This window comes from Melospiza georgiana, chromosome 6 (assembly GCF_028018845.1).
Source record: "Melospiza georgiana isolate bMelGeo1 chromosome 6, bMelGeo1.pri, whole genome shotgun sequence".
Taxonomy (NCBI): Eukaryota; Metazoa; Chordata; class Aves; order Passeriformes; family Passerellidae; genus Melospiza; species Melospiza georgiana.
This window is the reverse complement of record NC_080435.1, coordinates 26,461,716-26,480,907: the sequence shown is the minus strand read 5'-3', so window position 1 is coordinate 26,480,907 and position 19,192 is coordinate 26,461,716. Positions and strand designations below refer to the sequence as shown.

The window sequence follows — 19,192 nt, the reverse complement described above, 5'->3', positions numbered from 1 at the left end:
AGCAGCACCGATTAATGTTCCCTTTTACTGTACTCTGGGACCCAAGAAAATATTTTTTGGGTGACTTTTGCATGCTAAACATGTCATTTTAGTATACTGCAGACTGTATTTCCTTTCACCCTTTGCTGAAAAGGATGTTACCTCTTTCCTCCTCTCCCTTCATGAGTGTTGTAGGAAACATAAGAAAAACACTGTTTGTTGTTTCCTTGCAGACTTCAGGCTTTCCAAGCCAGGGGACAAACAGTGGGAAAGAACAGAGCGAATGCAGAGAAGGAGTGAACCAGAACAAAGTCAAATCTATGGCAACTCAGCTGCTGGCAAAGTTTGAAGAGAATGCTTCAAATACAGTTCTGAGGAGACAGGTAGGTCAGAGATGAACACGAAAGCATCTCTGAAATTGAGCTGTAGTCCCTCCTTGTGGAGGTAATGCAGATTTCCCAGGAAGACAGGAGTCTCTTAGGTGTTTGGAGTGGATTGTCTGTTTTAATACTTTATGCAAATTAAAAGTATTTCTCTCAATACAAGTCATATAGATTGACTAATGCATCTAACAATAACATATTGCTGTGTTATAGTGTCTAGGAATCTCATGGAAGCCAGCCTGTGGAATTTGTGTTATTTGGAAGTCTAAGGTGGCTGCATACAGTATTGCAGAAGGCCTGTTGTGGCCTGTGTTTTTCAAATAAAGGACACTGCATATCCTGTGGAGTCTGTCTTTATGGGAAACCTAGGACGTGTTAAAAGGAAACCTAATCTCTTGCAAGATACGTCTGGCTGCCATTTTCATTCCAAAACTAGGCAGAGTGGAATATATTTGTACGTTGTACAGTGTTTTCATGGTTTGTTGTTAGTGTGACTAGAGGTATTTTAAAAACAATCCCATGCTGCCAAGGTAGAGGGGAGAAGCTCAAAATCACACTTCAGCCAGAAACAGCTGGAATTAGCAGAGTTTAGATCTGTCATCTGAAAGACCTGAAGGAAGGATGAGCAAAGTGTGGATGTTTTGACAAAGATGGTGACTTTCTTAATTCTTCATCCTTGTATCTGCTTGTTTATTGAAATATTGAGGTCCTCCAGTACTGTAGGCTTTATAGATGTCCAGTGACTTTGTCTATCCTTGAACCAAAGTTGTTTGCACACTGTCTGGCTACTTGTCAATGCCCTGAGCTTTCAGTGTGTGGTAAGTGGCCAGAGATTTCCTTGGCCATGCTGAAGGGAGTTATTTTGATCATAAACTCTGTTAAAAAGTACTGAATGTGCTCATCTTGAAGTATATCTTTGATGGTAGAAGTTGCTAATAAAATGGGTAGGTGGCAAAAATATGCAAAATGTGTTGTTAAGCTTCACAGTAATGCATCTTTAAAATAAGCTTTTCTTTCTTTCTGTCTCAGAAATTCTTTGAATCCTATTTACTGTCTTCCTTTTCTTCTCCTTCATTCTGTCTTTGCAATTTTAAAAATGCTTTACAAGGAGCTAACAGATAGACCAGCCCTGCTCTCCTCTGACCCTCCTGTTAATCCTCGCTTTGCTAAACCTATGGATCCAAGCCTTCTTCCACCTCAACCAAAAAGGCAGGTAGGAAGCTCCTGTGGGTAACAAACACCTGGCAAGCACAGCATTTCTCTCACTGCTGGGAACTCACTGCTGTTGCAGAGCTACATAAGATACAAAGCAATATTTGGATGGAAACTGCGGAGTTCACAGACACATTTAGCTGAGAATTGTAAAAATGCCAGTAGAAATTAAAGGCTATTTTACATCTACTTTGCCAGATGAGAAAACTCTCTGAAAGTGTGGAAATACCCTGAAAACACAAGTGTTGATTTCTGTGTTACCATATCTAGACTCCAAATTGTATGAATGTAATTACACAGCTGCTTTTAACATATGAGAAAACTACAGTAGTACCTGAAAATTTGTGCATATACCCAATGCTTTGGGTTATTGTAATGATATGGCTAAGAGAGAAACCTGGCAAAAATATCTAAGATAAAGGCTTCAGCATGGAAAAGTTGATATTGGTGCCCAGGTATTTTATTTCTATAAGTAGAACTTGTGATAAGAATTTCTGCTGAAAGCTCTTTTGCAGCATCACATATATGGGGAAAAATGTAGTCTAAATTTTTCTCTTAGTACTTTGACTGAAAGCAATCTCATCTCAAACAGTATTGATACTCACTTTTCATCAGAGTTTTAAATTGAAGTAAACATCCTGTAATGGCATTTCAAGAGCAGTCTGCAGTGAAATGAGATCCGTGTTGCATATGGAAATCAGCCGATCAGAACGTATTTTATATGAAAACTCAAATTCAGAGATGCATTCTGAACTCCTCAAAAAATGCCTTAAATCTGAAATACATGATATGCTGATTTAGGTCAGACTACATCTAGAACTATGACAGGAATGACTGTTGAAATCCTCATAAATATAATTGCAAGCTTAGTTTTAGGCAGATGTGCTGCTAAAATACCCCAACCCAAAACCTTTGCTGTAAACCCTAGAGGAAAATGTTCTTCTGCACTGCTGCTGTCCAAGGTTACTCACAAAAGCTCACAAGTGTACAGAAGGATGTCAAGGCCTGCACAAGTTGTGTAGGACTGATTTATTTCAGTGCATGTGCACAAGCACCACAAGTGCAGTAGACAGTGTGCAAAGAGTGATGTGAGAATATTTTATTTCTGGTTATGTGCATGACTGCGCCGTTCTGTCGGAAGCATCCTTAAAAGCTGCATATCCTGCATGGTAGTGCAGAAAGCAGAGTTTTGTTCACTTCAAGTGTTTCCCAGTTTCAGGTGGTAGCTAGGAGTGAGCACGAGGTCAGGGAACCCAAACAGTCTTTAAATGGTTCTGATCATATGGCCAGGAGAGCAAAGACTGTGCACAAAACAGATCCCCAGCCCAGTCTGTCAGAAACCTCTGAAAATCTCGCCTCTGCCTGTTCTGCTGCATTTGTACTTTCTGGAGTGCTTGAGCGTCTTCAGCACCTGGAGGAAAAAATGAAACAGGTGACAAGCAACTTCTTTTCCTTTCTGTCTCTGTGATAATCTGTGTACTGTGGTTTTGCTGGCTTGTTCTCTGTTGACTGTAGGTTGTATTAAGACAATAAGATGTCTTTCTACAAACTTCTGTGTTTTGTTGATGGATGTGGTTTTAACTGAAATCTCTCTCTTTCTTTTCTTGGCTGTCCTTCCATGGCTGTCACTGCAGAAAAGAGCTCAGACCATAGCAAATAGGGAATTCCATAAAAAGAACATTAAAGAGAAAGCAGCACATCTCGCCTCAATGTTTGGATACATGGAGTTTCCAAAGGTGAATTTTAAGTTTTGCACCTGAAGAACTGCTTATTTGGAAGATGTATAAGAATTCATGAAGGGAAAGAAATCGAAGTAGTTTTGGTTTTAACTTCCTTTCATTCTGTGTGGATCTGAAAAGTAATGTGGGTTCCACTGAAACCAGTAAGAAGTGTTGTTTAAATATTATTGTATAGTTCAATTGAGGTGAAACAATCTGAATCCTAAAGCTAATCAGAGTGCTTTAGCAGGAGAGAAATGTGTTCAAATAAACTGTCTTGTGCTTAAGCACACACTGCTGGCTCACAGTTTCTGATCAGCTGCTGAGCAATGGTACTTGGTGCACTCTGGTTTTTGCTGGATTTCATTATGCTCTCTCCCAGTACTATCTTACCTTACTGCCCACTGTGAATATTTCTATTAAAGAAATAGTACAATAATACCATTTACCATGAAGATGCCATGATGATTTCCATGGGCCCTTACTGTGCAGAGGTAGCAAGAAGAGTAGATCTGTCATTGTTATGTTTCTGGTTTTTTTTGATGCATGACTGTGAACTTAACCTGTGTTGATGTCACTGTCTCTTGGATAACTCTCCTGTTTCTGCTCTACACAGAATAAGCTACCTACTAAAGGCTTACCCCATTCTCAGCCCCCAACTCCCTCTTGCCCTCCACCTCATCATTCAGCTGTTGCTGCTTCATCATCTGTTGGTTCAGCTTCCTCTGCTGTTTCTTCTCAACAGGTACTCTATTAAGAGATTTTTCATGTAAAACCCAGACTTGTGCTCAAGCTGCTTGAGAAATGGCTTGGATGGAAGGTGCAGCCAGCAAACCTGTTGTATGGGTTGTAATTCACATTTAAATCAAGCTTTCCTTTTTTTGCTGTTGTTAGTTCTGCATGTTTGTAAGAGAAATGTTGTCATCAGATATGGCTTAGGTAAAAGCTGAAGAACAAAGCAAATGGTTAACATTTTTTTACTTCAATTCTGAAAATTTTACATCGCTGCTTATTTTAAATGATCTGCTGTAGGATGATACCACAGGCATGCTGAGGAAAGCTTCACATTATAAAGCAAACTATGTGCTGTGGGGTTGGTTAGTTTTTTTGGGTGGCATTTATGTTTCTTTTCATAAGAATATCCATCTGCTCTGCAGGGGAAAACCTGCACAATGGTGGTTATTTTAACCCCATCTTAGACTGGACATGTCTTAGAATTGTACAAGCATTTACCAATACAGACATTTAATTATTGTTTGTTTAATTATTAGTACTTTAAACTTGCTTCTGCAAGTGAATAGGTAGAATACATTTCTTTGTAGCAGCAGAATTTCTGGAAACATCCATACTTGGGAAGAAGGAGGTGACACTTGGGTCAGAGATACTCAGTTCTTACTACAGAGACTGATGCTCATGGGCTGCATTGCAGTGACTGCCTGGCTCCCAGTCCCCAGGGAAATCCAGGGGACATGGCCCTTCAAGGACACTGCAAGCTCAGCAGGTGCCTTGCTGCAGTAATCCCCTAATTCCCTTCATTCAGCTTCAAAGTAATTCCTTTGCCTGGATTTACCTCTTATTTTTATGAGCTAAGAGGTGTAGCATGTGATGGGTTTTAAGCTAAGTCATGGTTTCCAAAAGATTGGGAGCTGATGCTCATTTGATTTGGAGGACTATTGTGACTCTGCAAAGAGAATAAAAAAACCCCAAAAGTCAAACCCAAGCTATCTGAAAAACCCTTTAGAATATGAGAACTAGGCTTTTAATCATATGGGAACTCTGTGAGAAATAATTTCATTGGGATTTTAACATCACTTCTTGGAGAACCTTTGTCCTGACCAATCTTTTTTCTGGATATTTTAAATATGGATTTTGTTTAGAGTGCACTGCCTGCCTTGATTAGTTTGCCTTTGTATTTGGTGTGGCAATAGTTTGTTGTTACTTGGTTTCACTCAGGCTGGGCTTACTTCAGCTGAAAAGTGCTCTCTCTAGAGATACTGGTAGAATGCAGTTCAGCTGAAGCAAGAAAATCGAGTTCTGTCACCAGTACAGTAAATACACGTTCATCTCACTGGGTAAATATTTGGCTGGTTAAGTAGGCCTGCATTTACACTTTGGCAGATCTACATGCATGAGCATTTTGATGCATGCATACCCAGCTCCGTGTGTTGTACAGGCTGCCAGCCTCTTGTACACTATGCATTTCATAGGTGTAAATGTGGTGCATTTTGTGTGGCATTTTGGAGAATTTTTAAACAGCAGGTCTAGTAATGAGCAGGTGATCTTTGCTCCTCCTTTCAGGGGCACAGGTGGTAATAGAATCTGTCCCTGCCCTTTCATGGTCAAGTAGTTGTCCCTTTGTTTTATCCTTACAGATTGCACACTTTTCAGAATGTGAAAATTTTATCCTGCTCTATAAAACACTGACTAAATATGCAGTGCTATCTAAATAAAAATTCAACAGTATTTCAGATGCACAGTGTGCATTTTCAAGTGCTGTTCAACAATATGTTTGGACCTCTGCTGTGAATATGCCAGGAACTGCCTATTTCTCCATTATCTTGAGGAGGGGGATTATGGGTCTCAAAATGTGAATTTCTGCTCTATGTTCTGAGAAGTATCATTAGCTGAGTGTAGACTTCAGTATCAGAAAGTGGTTTGGGATTGATAAACCAACAGGAAGATCTGCTGTGTGTTGCTGTCAGTGTTTCTGTTTTTTTCCCCGGCACAGACAGAAGGTAATAGAAGTGTTCAGAGTTCTGTAAGGCTTCATGATGTATGACCTATAAATATCAGCACCCTCCCATGGTTTTAAATAGCTAGTGCTGTCATTTAAATTTCAGGTGAGTTCTGAGGTTGTTACCAGACATGAGAAACCATTGCACCTGTTCAGTTTTGCTTGGAACAGTGTTAGTTATGGGGACATAGTTATTGAAAAGGGTGGCTATGAAATCATACTCTCTAATTACAGAAACTTGTTATTTAAGTCCTGCAAGGAGCACTTGAAAAGAAGACTGTGGGACTGTATTGTTTCTTTCAAGACACACAGTCATTACAACTTAGTAAGAATTACCTTCTGTGTGCAATATGTCAATAGTAATCAAAAGTACCTTCTAGCTTCAATCAGCTGTCAAAATTCACGTAGCTAGAATAATGAGTTAGCATATATTACATTACAGGCTGGGCTTTGGTTATTCCTGTTTTCTGCTCAAGGTTGGATTGACCTTCAGAAAACACTGTTCATCTGAGCTTTGCATGAGTGAGTCCTCACCGTGTGTTGTAAGAACTGGGAAGTTTTTGCAATCAATTTACTCCCTGCAGAGCTTGGACCGACAACTTCCCTTCAGTGACGTGACTCTAATTGCCAGCAGTAAGCAGGGCTGGGGTGTTTCCTACACACAGTAACTTATTACTCAAATGTTGTTTATCTCAGAGGGAAAATACACGTAGCAGCTTGTACACAAAGTAAATAAATCACCCTCAAAGCAAAATAAGACCAGGAAAATCATTAAGGATATGAAAGAACAAAGGGAAAGCATTGTATGCTGTTGGAGGCAGAGAGCATAGTTCCTTTGTTTTATGAGAATGCTACTGAGGCTTACTTGGCTGGCTGTGCAGTTCTGAATAATAACACAGGGAAATACAGAAGGCAGCTTTCTCTTCCCATGGCAATAACCACCCTGGTCAACCTGCTGAAAAGCAGTGTGCCACTGTAGCTCAATGGTCTGAGGAAATCACAAACTCTTGGGATTCTTAAGTGTCTTCTGCTTGTTGCCTGAAATTCACCATGTAAGGTAACTCTTCAGGATTCTTGTTCAGCCAGGGCTTTAAAGCTGCCTGAGCTGTGAGCAGGAGCCTGTTCCATGCAGACAGTGCATGGAACATTACAAAGCTGTGTGTGCCTTCAGTAGAGCAGCAGCCTCAGGGGCACTGAGGACATTCTCTGGTGTCTCTGAGGGTGGCAGGTGCCCTTGGGGCTGCCCTGATGGATCCTCATCCTGCCCTGATGCTTCTGTTTGGTGACTGAGTGGCACTGGAGCAGAGCAGAGTAGTTCTGTTGGAAGGGATGTACAACAAAACATCTCTTGCCTGACCAAGTCAGGGCTGACCAAAAGTTAAAGCATGGTTTTAAGGGCATTGTTGCTAAATTAAAGTGAGAACTCACTTGCTTTTACTTGGAATGTGAATTCACATTTGTTATAGGAACATTTCCTTTTAATAGCATTTTTAAAGTGTGTATAAACATGCTTTTTTTTTTTTTTGTTTTGTTTTGACTGCTTTAATGTTGACATAGGTTGTTCCAATGGACGGAGAACAGAAATCAGCCAACCTGAAGAATTTCAAGGTGTAGTTCAGGCTCAAGGATACTTTTCCTGAAATTCAAGCACAACCTTGTTATTTAACTGATTGCTCCAGTATTTATCTAGTTCAAGGAAAACTTTCTGCTTCAACTGACTTTGAACACTTTCTTTTACCTTGGATCTTGTGGACAAGAACTTGTACATTTACATGTATATTACTTGTACATGTACAACATGGCCTGGAAATGGCTCTGGATATTCACAGGTGCAGAATTTGGGGAGGAAATTTTTTTTTTGTTCCATGTTCTTAAAAAAAAAAAAATCAAAGGAACATCAAAGGAGCATAGTTTTCCTGTAGTAGCAAGTAGCACTTCTTGTAGGGGTTTATAAATTGATGTGCCACTTGGGACAGTGTTGTGGTATGAAATTAGCAGTTCACTTTGCAGTTGTTACCCACAAGTTGTCCAGATACTGAATAATATTTTTAAGTCTTTTTATACTAACTAAAACCAAACAGGAAAGAAATTTGTCCCTTAAATAGCCTTTGTAGTCTTAATGTGTATATTTTATACCTGCCTGGACATCAAGTTAATTATGAGATAACTCTCAAAAGATAAGGGGAGCTGTAAAGGGTTGGACATACTCCCTTGAATTTTTTAATCCCTAATAATTTTTGAAAACACACCCACAGTGCATTATAAATGTTTTTAAACTTGATCAAAAATGCTTTAAAATTGTTTTAAAGTATTCCAAATACCGTTGCATTTATATTTTTTCCTTTCTTCATGGTAACTCTCTGGTACTTTAAGACCTTCAGTTAGCAGGACTTGGTGTGGTGGCAGTAGACAAATTATTTCACTGAGAAGAGGGTGACTTCTTTGAGATCTGGGCTCTGTGAGAGGCAAAAGGAGTGTTAGATATGATGTCATGTATCTGTCCTCATGGAAAAAAGCAGTGCCCTGAGTTCAGAAGCAGAGTACCAGACCCCTGGCCAGACCAGGATGGCCCTTGCTGCATTTGCTGCCAGGGAGGCTGTGGGACCTTACATTGACTAGAAAGCTGGAATCCCAATCAATACAGGAAATTTGATTTAGAGCAGAAGATATTTCTGTGAATCTGTGAAGCCTTTACTGTCTGTTTTCCAGAAGCAGAGTACCTGCCTGCTTGCTGCCCCTTGCACACCCATGCACATACCCTTTTCCCTTGTTCCAGTGCCCAGGCAGGGGTTTGGGCAGGGAAGCACACACCATGCAGTCATTGGTCTCTCTACTGAGCTTTTGAAGGCACAGCCTAAGCCACTGCTGTCTTCTTGCAGGCCTGATTGATGCATTTGGTTAAAAACAGCCTAATTTTCATGGCTGCAGCAGTGTGATGAAGCAGATTAAAGGAGAAGTTTCCCTCTCATGAGCGTGGTTTCTCCAGTCTTCCCTGGCATTGCCATGAGTCACTGGGGAGAGGGCAAATGATTGCCCTGTGAGCGCCAACAAAACATTTCTGTGTGGGACTTGGTTCATACATTTTCATAGAATGTTCCCTGAAATGTCACAGTTTGGGGAGTGTTAATATGGAGTTCAATCCCACCCTCTGTTCTGAAATGTTATAACCAAGTCCCAGAGAAGTTGAAGTGAACAATAGGGGTTTTTTTAATGTCAGAACGTCCAGCTCAGATAGCCATGCAGTGGCTCCCAGCTCAGCCTTTCATGGACACAGCAGGAAGCCGTGAGGAGAAGCATTTGTTCCCATCAGGATCATCCTCAGGGAAAAGTCTGTGGGCTGCACAGAAGCCTTCTGTGGCCCCACGCTGGTCACGCATGGACATGCTTGTGCTCTGCTGGGCTTCCCCTCTGCTCTTTCTCCTGCCTCCCTGTATTGATGTTTGCATGTGCCCAAATCATTCTTGTCCTTTTTTGTCTTTAAATTCTCTTTCAAGGGTAACTAAAGCTCTTCCTTCTATTCTTCATCTTCCTCCCTTTCCTGGTTAGATGACTGTAGGAAAGGTCTCACGTGCAATTGGAGCTGTGGCTGAAGTTCTTGTAAATCTATATGTGAATGATCACAGACCCAAGCCACAGCTTGAACTGGTAAGACTAAACCCGCAAAGAAACAGTAACTTGACTTAAGAGTAATGTTCCCAGAATGCCATCCTGATTAAGACCCCAGATGTGGAGCACTTGAAGCCTTATGAAATGTCTAACACTTTATGAAAGAATCAAGTGCACATCAGCACAATGTGCTGATGGAAATGTTGCTCTCCACATCTTCTATTTCTATTTCTGTTACTGAATTAAAACTTCAGGAGGCTTTTATTAAATGTAATTACTGTAGAATTAGTAACAGAAGACAATTATTACTCAGGGTGGCTTCTAAGGAAAGTTTTGTGCAGTACATGCTTATGCAGTTATTTTTAACACTCGAGTGCTGAATCACTGTGCCTCCTTTTGGAGAGGGCTGTTTCTCAACTCTGACACTCTTCTGTGTTGAATTTGAATTCAGAAGCGGTCTCTGGACAGAGCTGCAGGTTCTTGCCCCATTCCTCACTTTCCATCTGCTGCCTCCACCACTCAGGGCTGTCAGGTACTGGGAAGCCAAGTAAGGTGTTGTGTTGTGCTGATGACACTTTACTTACCAGCCAGCACTAAACTCAGTTGTTTCAGCTTCACTGTAACTATCTGATCTATTAACACCATGCTTTTAAAAGCACATCTGTGTGGTTTTCCATTTGCATGGTTGTTTGTTTGGAAGGATTCATGCTCTAAAATGATCCATCAGAGCAAAATGGATTACTAATGGCAGATGTGGAATAGAATTCTCAACTTTTAAGCACAAGAATACGTGACAACGACATTTGTGAGTTCTACTTAACATTAAAAAATTGTTCCAAGGCTGCCTTTTGCTCACAAATGGAAGATGAGTTGTGTGGACTGTGTGCTACTGTCTGAATGTGCCTTGGACCTTTCCTCCTCCATGCCACATGTGGTAGCTCTCCTGTGGCAGCAGGGGTAGTGGAAGGGGAGGGAGGTGGTGATGGACGACATGGCAGGCACAGCATGCTCACCTGTACCAACTATAATACCGTAATGCAAAGTAACACCCTCATACCTGCCTCTAATAAGAAAAGGGAAGTCCAGTGGCATCTAATCAATTTCTAGTTCACTTTTCTGTACCTTTTGCATGTGTATGTAAGAGGGGATGAAATTTGTGGCAATTAAAGAATGTTCATTACCAGCCTAATTGCAGCAAACTTTCAAAATAGTTTTGTGTGGTTAATATGGATTGTATTTTGAATGCATTAAAAATGTTCTGAATGTGTATGGTAGGAAACCAAGTGATTTTTAAAGCTAACCAAGCCCCAGGTTGGGCTGTGGTCTCAGGAGGAGCACGGCTGAGAGGGGAGGCACGACTGTGGCCATGGGAAGGATGGAGTGTTTGAAGACTGCTTTTCCTCCTGGAACTTAAAGCACAAGCCTGCATTTTCCTCCAGATTGTGTCTGAACTGAGTTCAGGGTGTTTTTTTGCTTGGCTGCAGATGCAAGTCTGCTATTTGGGGCTGGTGAGGTGTGTCTTCCCCTTCTGAGAGAGACACGAGTCCTGGAGCCAGGACGGTGCAGGGTGATGAGGGAGCACTCAGGGATGATGCTGCTCTTGGACCTGAGTAATCAAAATGTTGGTGGACTCCCAGAGGGAAACTGGATGCAAGTCCAGCATCAAAGTCACCCCTTTAAAGTCCTTGTGATGTCTGATTTATTAATTTTTGCATAAACCCACAGAATTGCAATAATGAGTAATTAAAAAGCTGACTGATGCGTACTGTAATTTTGCTTGGAGGGTGCTGTACAACCGTTCAAGAAGCTAAAGCAGCTGCCCCTTTCATAAGGATTTATATCTGGGTGTGGAGCCACAGCTTTATGTTCTGTTTTTATCTTTGAACAGGGTTCTCTGCGAAAAGAATTCCCCAAGTCCATCGGGGGCAGTGACATCTGCTATTTCTGCAAGAAACGGGTCTATGTCATGGAGAGGCTGAGTGCAGAGGGCCACTTCTTTCACAGGGAGTGCTTCAAGTGTGAAATCTGTTCTACAACACTCCGCTTAGGAATTTATGCCTTTGATGTTGAAGAAGGTAATGGAGGAGCTATTTTGGGAGTATTTTGAAATGTCTGAGATTGGTGCTCTTGCTGGAACTAAGGAGAAAGGTCTGTCCTGGTAGCACGGTCAGGAGGAGGTCTGCCAAGTGTGCTGTTTGTGTCCCTGCTGATCTTTGAGTCCTTGTACATGCAGTCCTAGTTTTTCAGAAGAGTTGAGTTATGACAGACCTGAGCTGTAAATGAAGAAATCCTCAGTGGAAAATAAGTTGAGTAACCAAAATGCAATTTGTCAAATCACAGGTCAGAGTAAGGGGGGAAAAAAGGGGTGAGGTTTCTCCAATAATATAAAGTTATTCTTATCTCCGTTTAAAGCTGGCCATTAAATAAGATGATCTATAAGGACAAGCCATAACAGTGGCAGATTTACATGGATGCAGGGAATGTAGGTTATTTCTGTTACAGTGTTATGGTCAGGAGTTGAAAGCAGTAGGACTGACCAAGCACAGTGTGATTTATTCCAGGCTGCTGTAGAACAAGAGGTTCAGATCTTGGGTGCTTCATCCCACCTAAATCCTGGGGGTTTCCTTCTTTTTTCTTTTTTTTTTTTTCTTTTAAAGTTTGGAATGGAATTATCAAACTGAATTGAAATTCCCTTGTCTCTTCCAAAGTACTTGAGTAGATCAGAGTATTAACCTGATCTCCCTCTGTAAAAATACTAAAGATTCAAGGTCAAAGTGGTTCTTTTTCTTTTTAAGTGTGGAGATTCTGAAAAGATGTCTTTTGAGCAGATTATTGACCTCTTTTTTTTCCTGCTTGATGTCTTGTGTTGGTTTGTAACTTTGTATTTATGGGATGTTGTTTTTTTGCTGTTTATTAATGTTATACCTGAGAGGTAGATAAGTGACCTTGTGTTGCTGAACTAATGTGCAAATCTGTAAAAGAAACCTATTCAGAGCTGTTAGTCAGAATCAGTGCCAGGTTTCCCTTTCCTTTTGCCACCCAACTGTTCATTATCCTGGTTTCATTTTTTTAATAGATGCAACTGTGATTTTTTCACTCCATATATGTATAGATAACATATCCTGTAACTGATGATTTTTCCCTCTTGTAGGTAAATTTTACTGTAAACCTCATTTTACACACTGCAAAATCAGTACGAAACACAGAAAGAGAAGGGCAACAATACAGATCCATGGAAAGGTATGGAAAGATTTTATTGTCAGTGCAATGCTGAGGCACCTTTATCTGGGGCAGAGTGAAATACATGTGTGTGTGTGGATGTTTTCTACCTCATGTGCAGGAAAATCAGTGCTGAAATACAAACCTCCTCCTTCTGTGAGCTTAGCATATCTAATAATAATCTGGTTCTCAATGGAATTTAGCTTTTCTATGCAAAGTAAAGTTGAACTTCGGAGCAACTGGAAATGAAAATGTATGTAAAGACTTGAAGACAGTAGCAGAAACTGGACTTACATACTTTAGAAACACATTTAACACTTTTTATTTTATTACTGCTTTTCCTAAGGAGGCGATAGACGCGTGGAAGAAAGTGGAAGCCAAACCCACAGAGATCACCACAGAAAGCAGTTTGTCCACTGCTAGCAGTCCAGAGGACAGGTCCCCAGGTATCCTGACTTCCTTCTTAGGGGGCACGCTAAGCTGGCCCCTGCGGGTGACCAGGGATCTGCTTGACATTCCCAGCCGCCTGTCTAACTGGATGCATGGTGTCCTGCACGCTACCCACCTCCATTTCAGGGACAATGCATATAACTATACCTACCTGTACGAACTCTTGAGCCTTGGGGTGCCACTCCTCTGCGCTCTCCTAGAGGTACTCACTCACATGTACCGGGAAGCAGAGCTATCACTTGAAAACATACTTGAATGGGTGAAAAGATTCTGTAGGGTTTGAATCTTTCCGCGTGTCTTGCTCAGTTGTGCCTTTCAAATTTTCAAAATTAACAGCCTGGCTATTTTCTCGAGGGGAAATTTTGGTTTGGAGGGCTTTGTTTTTGCTCTTCGTGCAATGTGACGCGTGACTTCATTGAATGGTGGATTCCTTCTGATAGAAGCGAGGTACAATTGAAATTTTCAACACAAAATGTACTGTATGTTAGAGCATGAAGGACAGTGTCCAAACACATTTCCAGAACATGGAGTCATATGAAGGATATTTTCTAGATTATTTTCCTCCCTGTTATTTTCTGTGATCAGACTGTTGGAGAAGATGGTACATTTTGAAACCATTTTTCCTCCTATTCTCCCCAGCTTATTTTTTTCTTTTTTCAGTTAGACCATGAAAAAATGTCTGTTCTTTCAGGAATATTTCTGACAAATGGCTGAGATTTGAAACCTGAGTAAAGCACGTAGCTTTTTTTTCTTCTTGCTTTCATCTTTGCTCTAGGTTATGAGATTTTTACTTGCGTTAATATGTTTCAAAAAGATAGTGTACATAATTCACATTGCTCCAAGTCAAATGCCTTTTACATTGCTTTACATGTGATGGATACCTTTTGTTGATAGTGGGTACTATCTGTTCTACTAATTTATTTGAAGTTTTTCAATAAATTTGAAGAGCAAATGATAGTTGAGTGAAGACTTGATTGAAATTTTAAGTCAAAGAAACTGGTAGAAAGAAGTAGACTGAACATTCCTCAAGTCAAGGCTTCCTCATTTGGTGGCTGATATGAGGCATATCAATTTATGGAGCACTCCTCTGTAAGTGAAGTCACTCCTGTTGTGCCTCTGTGCAGGCACTGCTCCCAGTCTCTTTTGGAATTTTTTAAAAATGCAGGTTTAGAACAAACATCAAAAGCCAAAAAATGTATTCCTAGGTGATAACTTCTTACTTGGGTAATTCATTTCAACGTGTGCACCTAGTGGCAGAAAGGTGAAATTGTATTATCTGGAGCAGCAGATGAGTACATTTCTTTCAGATGTCCCTCAGCCTTAATCAGGTGGTCTGCCTTAATCTGTTAAGCAGCAAGGACACAGTGACATCCCAATGCTCATTACTTTCAGCCTAGTTAGCCAGCGAGGTAAGCATGCTCCCTGCCTTTCAAGTACTTCTTTATATTCAGAAGTTTACCAGGAAATAGGTAAATCTAATATGTGTAGCCTAAAATGAAAAGCGTCTGTAGCATTTATTTGTAGCCAGAAGAATGTGGCATAAACAATAGGAAATACTGTTGCATTCAGTTAGTACCAAAACTGAGGATCACCTGCCAGTGGTCCCAAATGACAGTGCTGCCTATGGGCTGGCAGGCCTTGGGGTTTGTTGTTTTGATTTGATTTGATTTGCTATAATGTGGGAAAAGATGATTTGAATTGTTTTGCCTCTTAGGTATGAAAAGGAAATGTGTCTGCTGTTTAAAATAAATGGCAAACTGGATATTCCTACTAGATAGTTTGACTTTCTTTAAACTATGAGGATGAGCTTTTCACATTTTAGAGTGGTTATGTATTTTGGGGTAAAAAATGTTATTTTTATGCACAGAACTTGAAAAAGTGCTTGAAGAAAATTATTAGATATAAGGTAGCATTCCTTTGACAAAAATTGCCTTTAATGCTCAAACATGTATTCAGCCAAACTTTGCTATGACATTGAGTGGACACAGCAATAATTACAGTTACATGGTGGCCATCTGTATATATGTAATGTATCTGTACCTTTCTTACAGTACTTAAAAAACCTGACCTGGAAACACTGCACTCTCTTTAATAATTTTTCTAATGATAGAAACTGTTTCACCCTAAAAAGGAGGCAGTCTGCAGTGTAGTTACTCCTGCAGCACAGCAAACTGCTGGGCAGTTGAGTTTTCAAATTTGGGCTGCTATCAATTTTGGTTTCAGTTTGTCAATAGGAGAGTCTTTAGGAACACTTCTTCCTAAAGTTTTCTCCTGCTGTTTACTATGGCAGAGAGATCATAATGGTAAACGTAGGGAAAATGGTGATTTACAAAAGTTTTTGTAGAAAATGTAGAAGATTTCCAAGAAACTTGGAATCTCTGGCCAATGAACTTAAACCAAATGAATCTTACTAGTAGAAAGTATAAAAATAAGATTAAAAACAAATTAAAATATGGTATTGATTTTGTATAGATTTGTATAATGGGGCATAAATCCCTACATTTCCACAGCAGAGTTCAGGAACTTGTGTAATGAAAATGTTTTCCTGAGGAATCTTAATTGCCATGCATATTCCACTGGGATTTTGCAGATGATTCTGTTGGGAGGGTTATTTTATTGGTATTACTCCAATTGCTCAATTTTTTTACTTCTTCATCTTACTGTTGTGCTAGTAATACTCATACCTGCTTGTCCTCGTTGATAATTAAATGAAAAAAGGCAGTTCCATTTTGGCCAGTTATTCTTTGTACCTATGTAATCTTCCTGATGCTTTCCTACATAACCAAGTGAAGTTCTGTGTTTTCTTCCCTGCTGTCTTCTCTGCCAATCTCCCTCATTGCTTTTAGTCCAATTCAACATTCCGGTGCTGCACCCGCTCACTGGCTGAAGCCTTTCTGCTCTCAGGTGATTTTTTTTCCAGTTCCAATCCAAAATTACATGACTAACCCTGTTGTTTGAAAGCATTTCATTGTGTGTTCTTGGTTTGTTTTTTTTTGTTTTTTTTTTTTTAACTGTTGAAGCAATCTGTGTGTCTGGTATATTAATAGAGCTTTGGCATGATTATTTAACCTGTTGCTGAGTTCACAGTTCTAGAAAAAGTAATGTTTTTCTCTCTGTGTCTGTGCATGTGCGCTTCCCTGTGCCTTTAAGGTAAGTTAGGCAGTAGAGGGTTTCTTGAAAGAACTTGTTAAAGCCTTATTTCTTTCATAGAACTGAAGGAAAGATCTGTAATAAGGTCAGGGTGTGATTGCCCAGCTGATTCTCTGGGTTAACATGAGCACCTATTTGCACTGAGCTCACACACCCAATGAGCAAGCAGTGTCTGAGCACTTCCCTGCTTTCCTACTGGAAAAGTGTGGTGTAAAAGGTTCTGTAGGCAAAGTAGCCTAAACTATGCAAGTTCTAGTCTTCTACCCCAAGTGACATTGTAGACAGGCCTAAAATTGACTGTTATTTTACATATTAACGTATGTCATAAAGGTAATAAGTTAAAAGTGCATGTAGTTCTCAGGCTGAACTACCAACATGCCAGAGTGCTTTGGTTTGGGTGGTTTTATTGCCTGGGCCTTGCCTGGCACTCTGATGATTTGGTTTCTCTTGCTGCTCCCCTCTCCATGACCAACTCCCACCATTGTTTTGTATGAATTTTTTACATAAGGTTCAGTTTGTACAGGTGACAGTCTAGAAGGGGAAATGATTCCCAGCAAGACCCAAGGGCTCAGGGTGACCAGCAAGTACACTGAGGGTCTGGCTGATGTGGTCATAACCCAGCTGTCCCTGCCAAGGACCCCTCTCAAAGGGAAGGAAGGGCCTTTGGGAATTGATCTTAGGAGCAGTTTTAGGAGGGGCCAAACATCCTCTGCCATCTACTCCATTTCACACACCTCAGCCAGGAATGTGGAAGGCAGCAGGGCCAGAGCTCTTATCTTGCTGGTCTGTACATTTGCACGACTCAGCCACTTGTATTTATTTGTGTGGGTATCCTAAAATGACTTGATGGCTCTGAAAGTCCCCATGCTGTGCCCACACAGAATCTCTCAGTGTTTCAAACGTCATTTCCTGCACAAATGGCTGGGATGTGACTCCCAGTGTATTTCAGGGCTGCAGTGGGTTGTTACAAAGCTCAGCATGCTTTAATATGAAGGTCATGACATAAAGGTCTGCCATTTCAAACCCTTCCTATTGCTGTGTTTTTTACTCTCTGTTGCAGAGTCTTCCTTGCTCTTCCTGCTCAGTGAAGATTCTGTCCTTCTCTTCCTAAATCTTCTGTCTTCATTTTACTTTATAATCTTAACTGAATATTTTTATTAAATAGTTTTTAACTCTGTATTTAAATTTTCACATGGAAATTCTGTATTTTGCACATGGTGAAAATTGTTTTAGCTTTATTTATGATATCTGCTGTAAACAAAAATAAATGTAGTTCTTTATAAGTCTCCTTGTTTCATCTCTTCCTTTTATAAAGATTTCCTGGGTTCAGAGACTTAGTAGTGACTTCACGCTGGGTTTGCACCTTCCTCTTGTGGTGGATGCTGTGGTGTTACCCTGCTTGTGGCCCGAGCAGAGGCCCCAGAGTTTCCCTGTGGTGGTGTCATTGCATGTGTGTCCCTTGTGATGCACATCAAGGTCCCTGAGGAGTTGGCCAGGGTGACTGGTGCTGGGATTCACCCTTCCTGGGGATGAGGAGCTGGTGTTGGTGGGCATGGGGCACACACAAACAGCGCTGTCCTCCCCTCTTTGGCCTCTGCTACCTTTCCTTACACTGCTATTTTACATATTAACATATGTCATAAAGGTAATAAGTTAATGTGTTTGGGTTTTTTGTTGTGTTCGGGAAAAGCAGGCAATAACCCAGGATAAATCTTTACCTTTGCTACTCGCTCTGGAGTGCTCTTCCCAGTACCTGCTGGACCTCTGGAAGCTGAAGCTGGTGGTGACCCATTGCCTGTTAACAGTTGCCTTGCTTTATTTAATTACTCTTTTAAAATTTTATTTTAATTTTTGTATTTTAAGCTGGTGGTGGAATTCTTTTTAAACAACAGGTTCTCCAAAAGAACTTTCCTAAGTCTTCCTCCCCTTCATTTTCTTTCTTTTGCTTACTCTGCAATTCTTAAGCTATAATCTCTTCCTTTGCATTTCAAGAAAAAAAACCAAAACAAACAAACGGAAAACAAACAAATCCCAGAAAGAATAGTCCCAAGACTTTAATGGAAAGATTGTGTGGTTTTATTTTTTTTTTAATGAATTAAAACTGAACCTCACTGGGGTTGTTTGAATGACAGAAATTATTTTTTTAAAAATTGTTGCTAAAGACAACATCATTGCCAAAGAAGAGCAAATATTATTCTCAATGAACTCTTCCATCTTCCCTGCCAAAGGAAAAGCCACCAGGCTCAGTTAAAAGTTTGCTGTCTGAGGGGAAGATGATATCCATTATGAAAACATGGGGCAACAAATGGCACTGAGGACAATCCTTGGCACTTGATTGTATCAGACAAAGCAATTGGGGTAAAACTGAATTCGCTCTCTGCACAGTTTACAGTTTTAGGCCGAGGCAGTGACAGGGAAACATCAGAAGAGCATTTTTGCCTGCAGAAGGTGATGATTTGTGTGGCACTGAAGCGTTGAGAGGCATCAGCTGTTCATGCTGTTCTCATAAAGTTTCGCTCATTCCTGCTAAAATATCGGTGCAGTAACTTGGAACTGGGGTGACGTTAGAGCCTGGGTTTATTCTCCCAGAGGTGCAGGAGGCCCAGGCAGTCACATCACAGGCTATCCTGTCAGCAGGGGCATCACCTTGCAGGAGACAGCCCATGCACTTGTGGGCAAGGCAGGACACAGTGTATGGATAAGAGATAAAACAGACAAAGTGATCAGCGTGAGAGGAGGAT

General features: G+C 40.6%; 1 protein-coding gene across 2 annotated transcripts in view; it reads left to right on the top strand.

The window, feature by feature from the left end:
* Positions 1 to 17,665, top strand: part of MICAL2 (microtubule associated monooxygenase, calponin and LIM domain containing 2) — a 51,901-nt gene extending 34,236 nt beyond the window's left edge. Inside the window, exons 15-25 of one of the 2 annotated variants that reach the window (XM_058025966.1) lie at positions 213 to 362; positions 1,471 to 1,575; positions 2,788 to 3,006; positions 3,209 to 3,310; positions 3,909 to 4,037; positions 9,573 to 9,671; positions 11,521 to 11,707; positions 12,784 to 12,872; positions 13,198 to 13,297; positions 16,148 to 16,205; positions 17,512 to 17,665. In XM_058025966.1, coding sequence (XP_057881949.1) covers positions 213 to 362; positions 1,471 to 1,575; positions 2,788 to 3,006; positions 3,209 to 3,310; positions 3,909 to 4,037; positions 9,573 to 9,671; positions 11,521 to 11,707; positions 12,784 to 12,872; positions 13,198 to 13,297; positions 16,148 to 16,188 — 1,221 coding nt within the window. In that variant the 3' untranslated portion in view covers positions 16,189 to 16,205; positions 17,512 to 17,665. Of the gene's footprint in view, positions 1 to 212; positions 363 to 1,470; positions 1,576 to 2,787; positions 3,007 to 3,208; positions 3,311 to 3,908; positions 4,038 to 9,572; positions 9,672 to 11,520; positions 11,708 to 12,783; positions 12,873 to 13,197; positions 13,700 to 16,147; positions 16,206 to 17,511 lie in introns of those variants that run through there. The other variant, XM_058025965.1, reaches the window with a different exon arrangement.
* Positions 17,666 to 19,192: the final 1,527 nt, after the last annotated feature.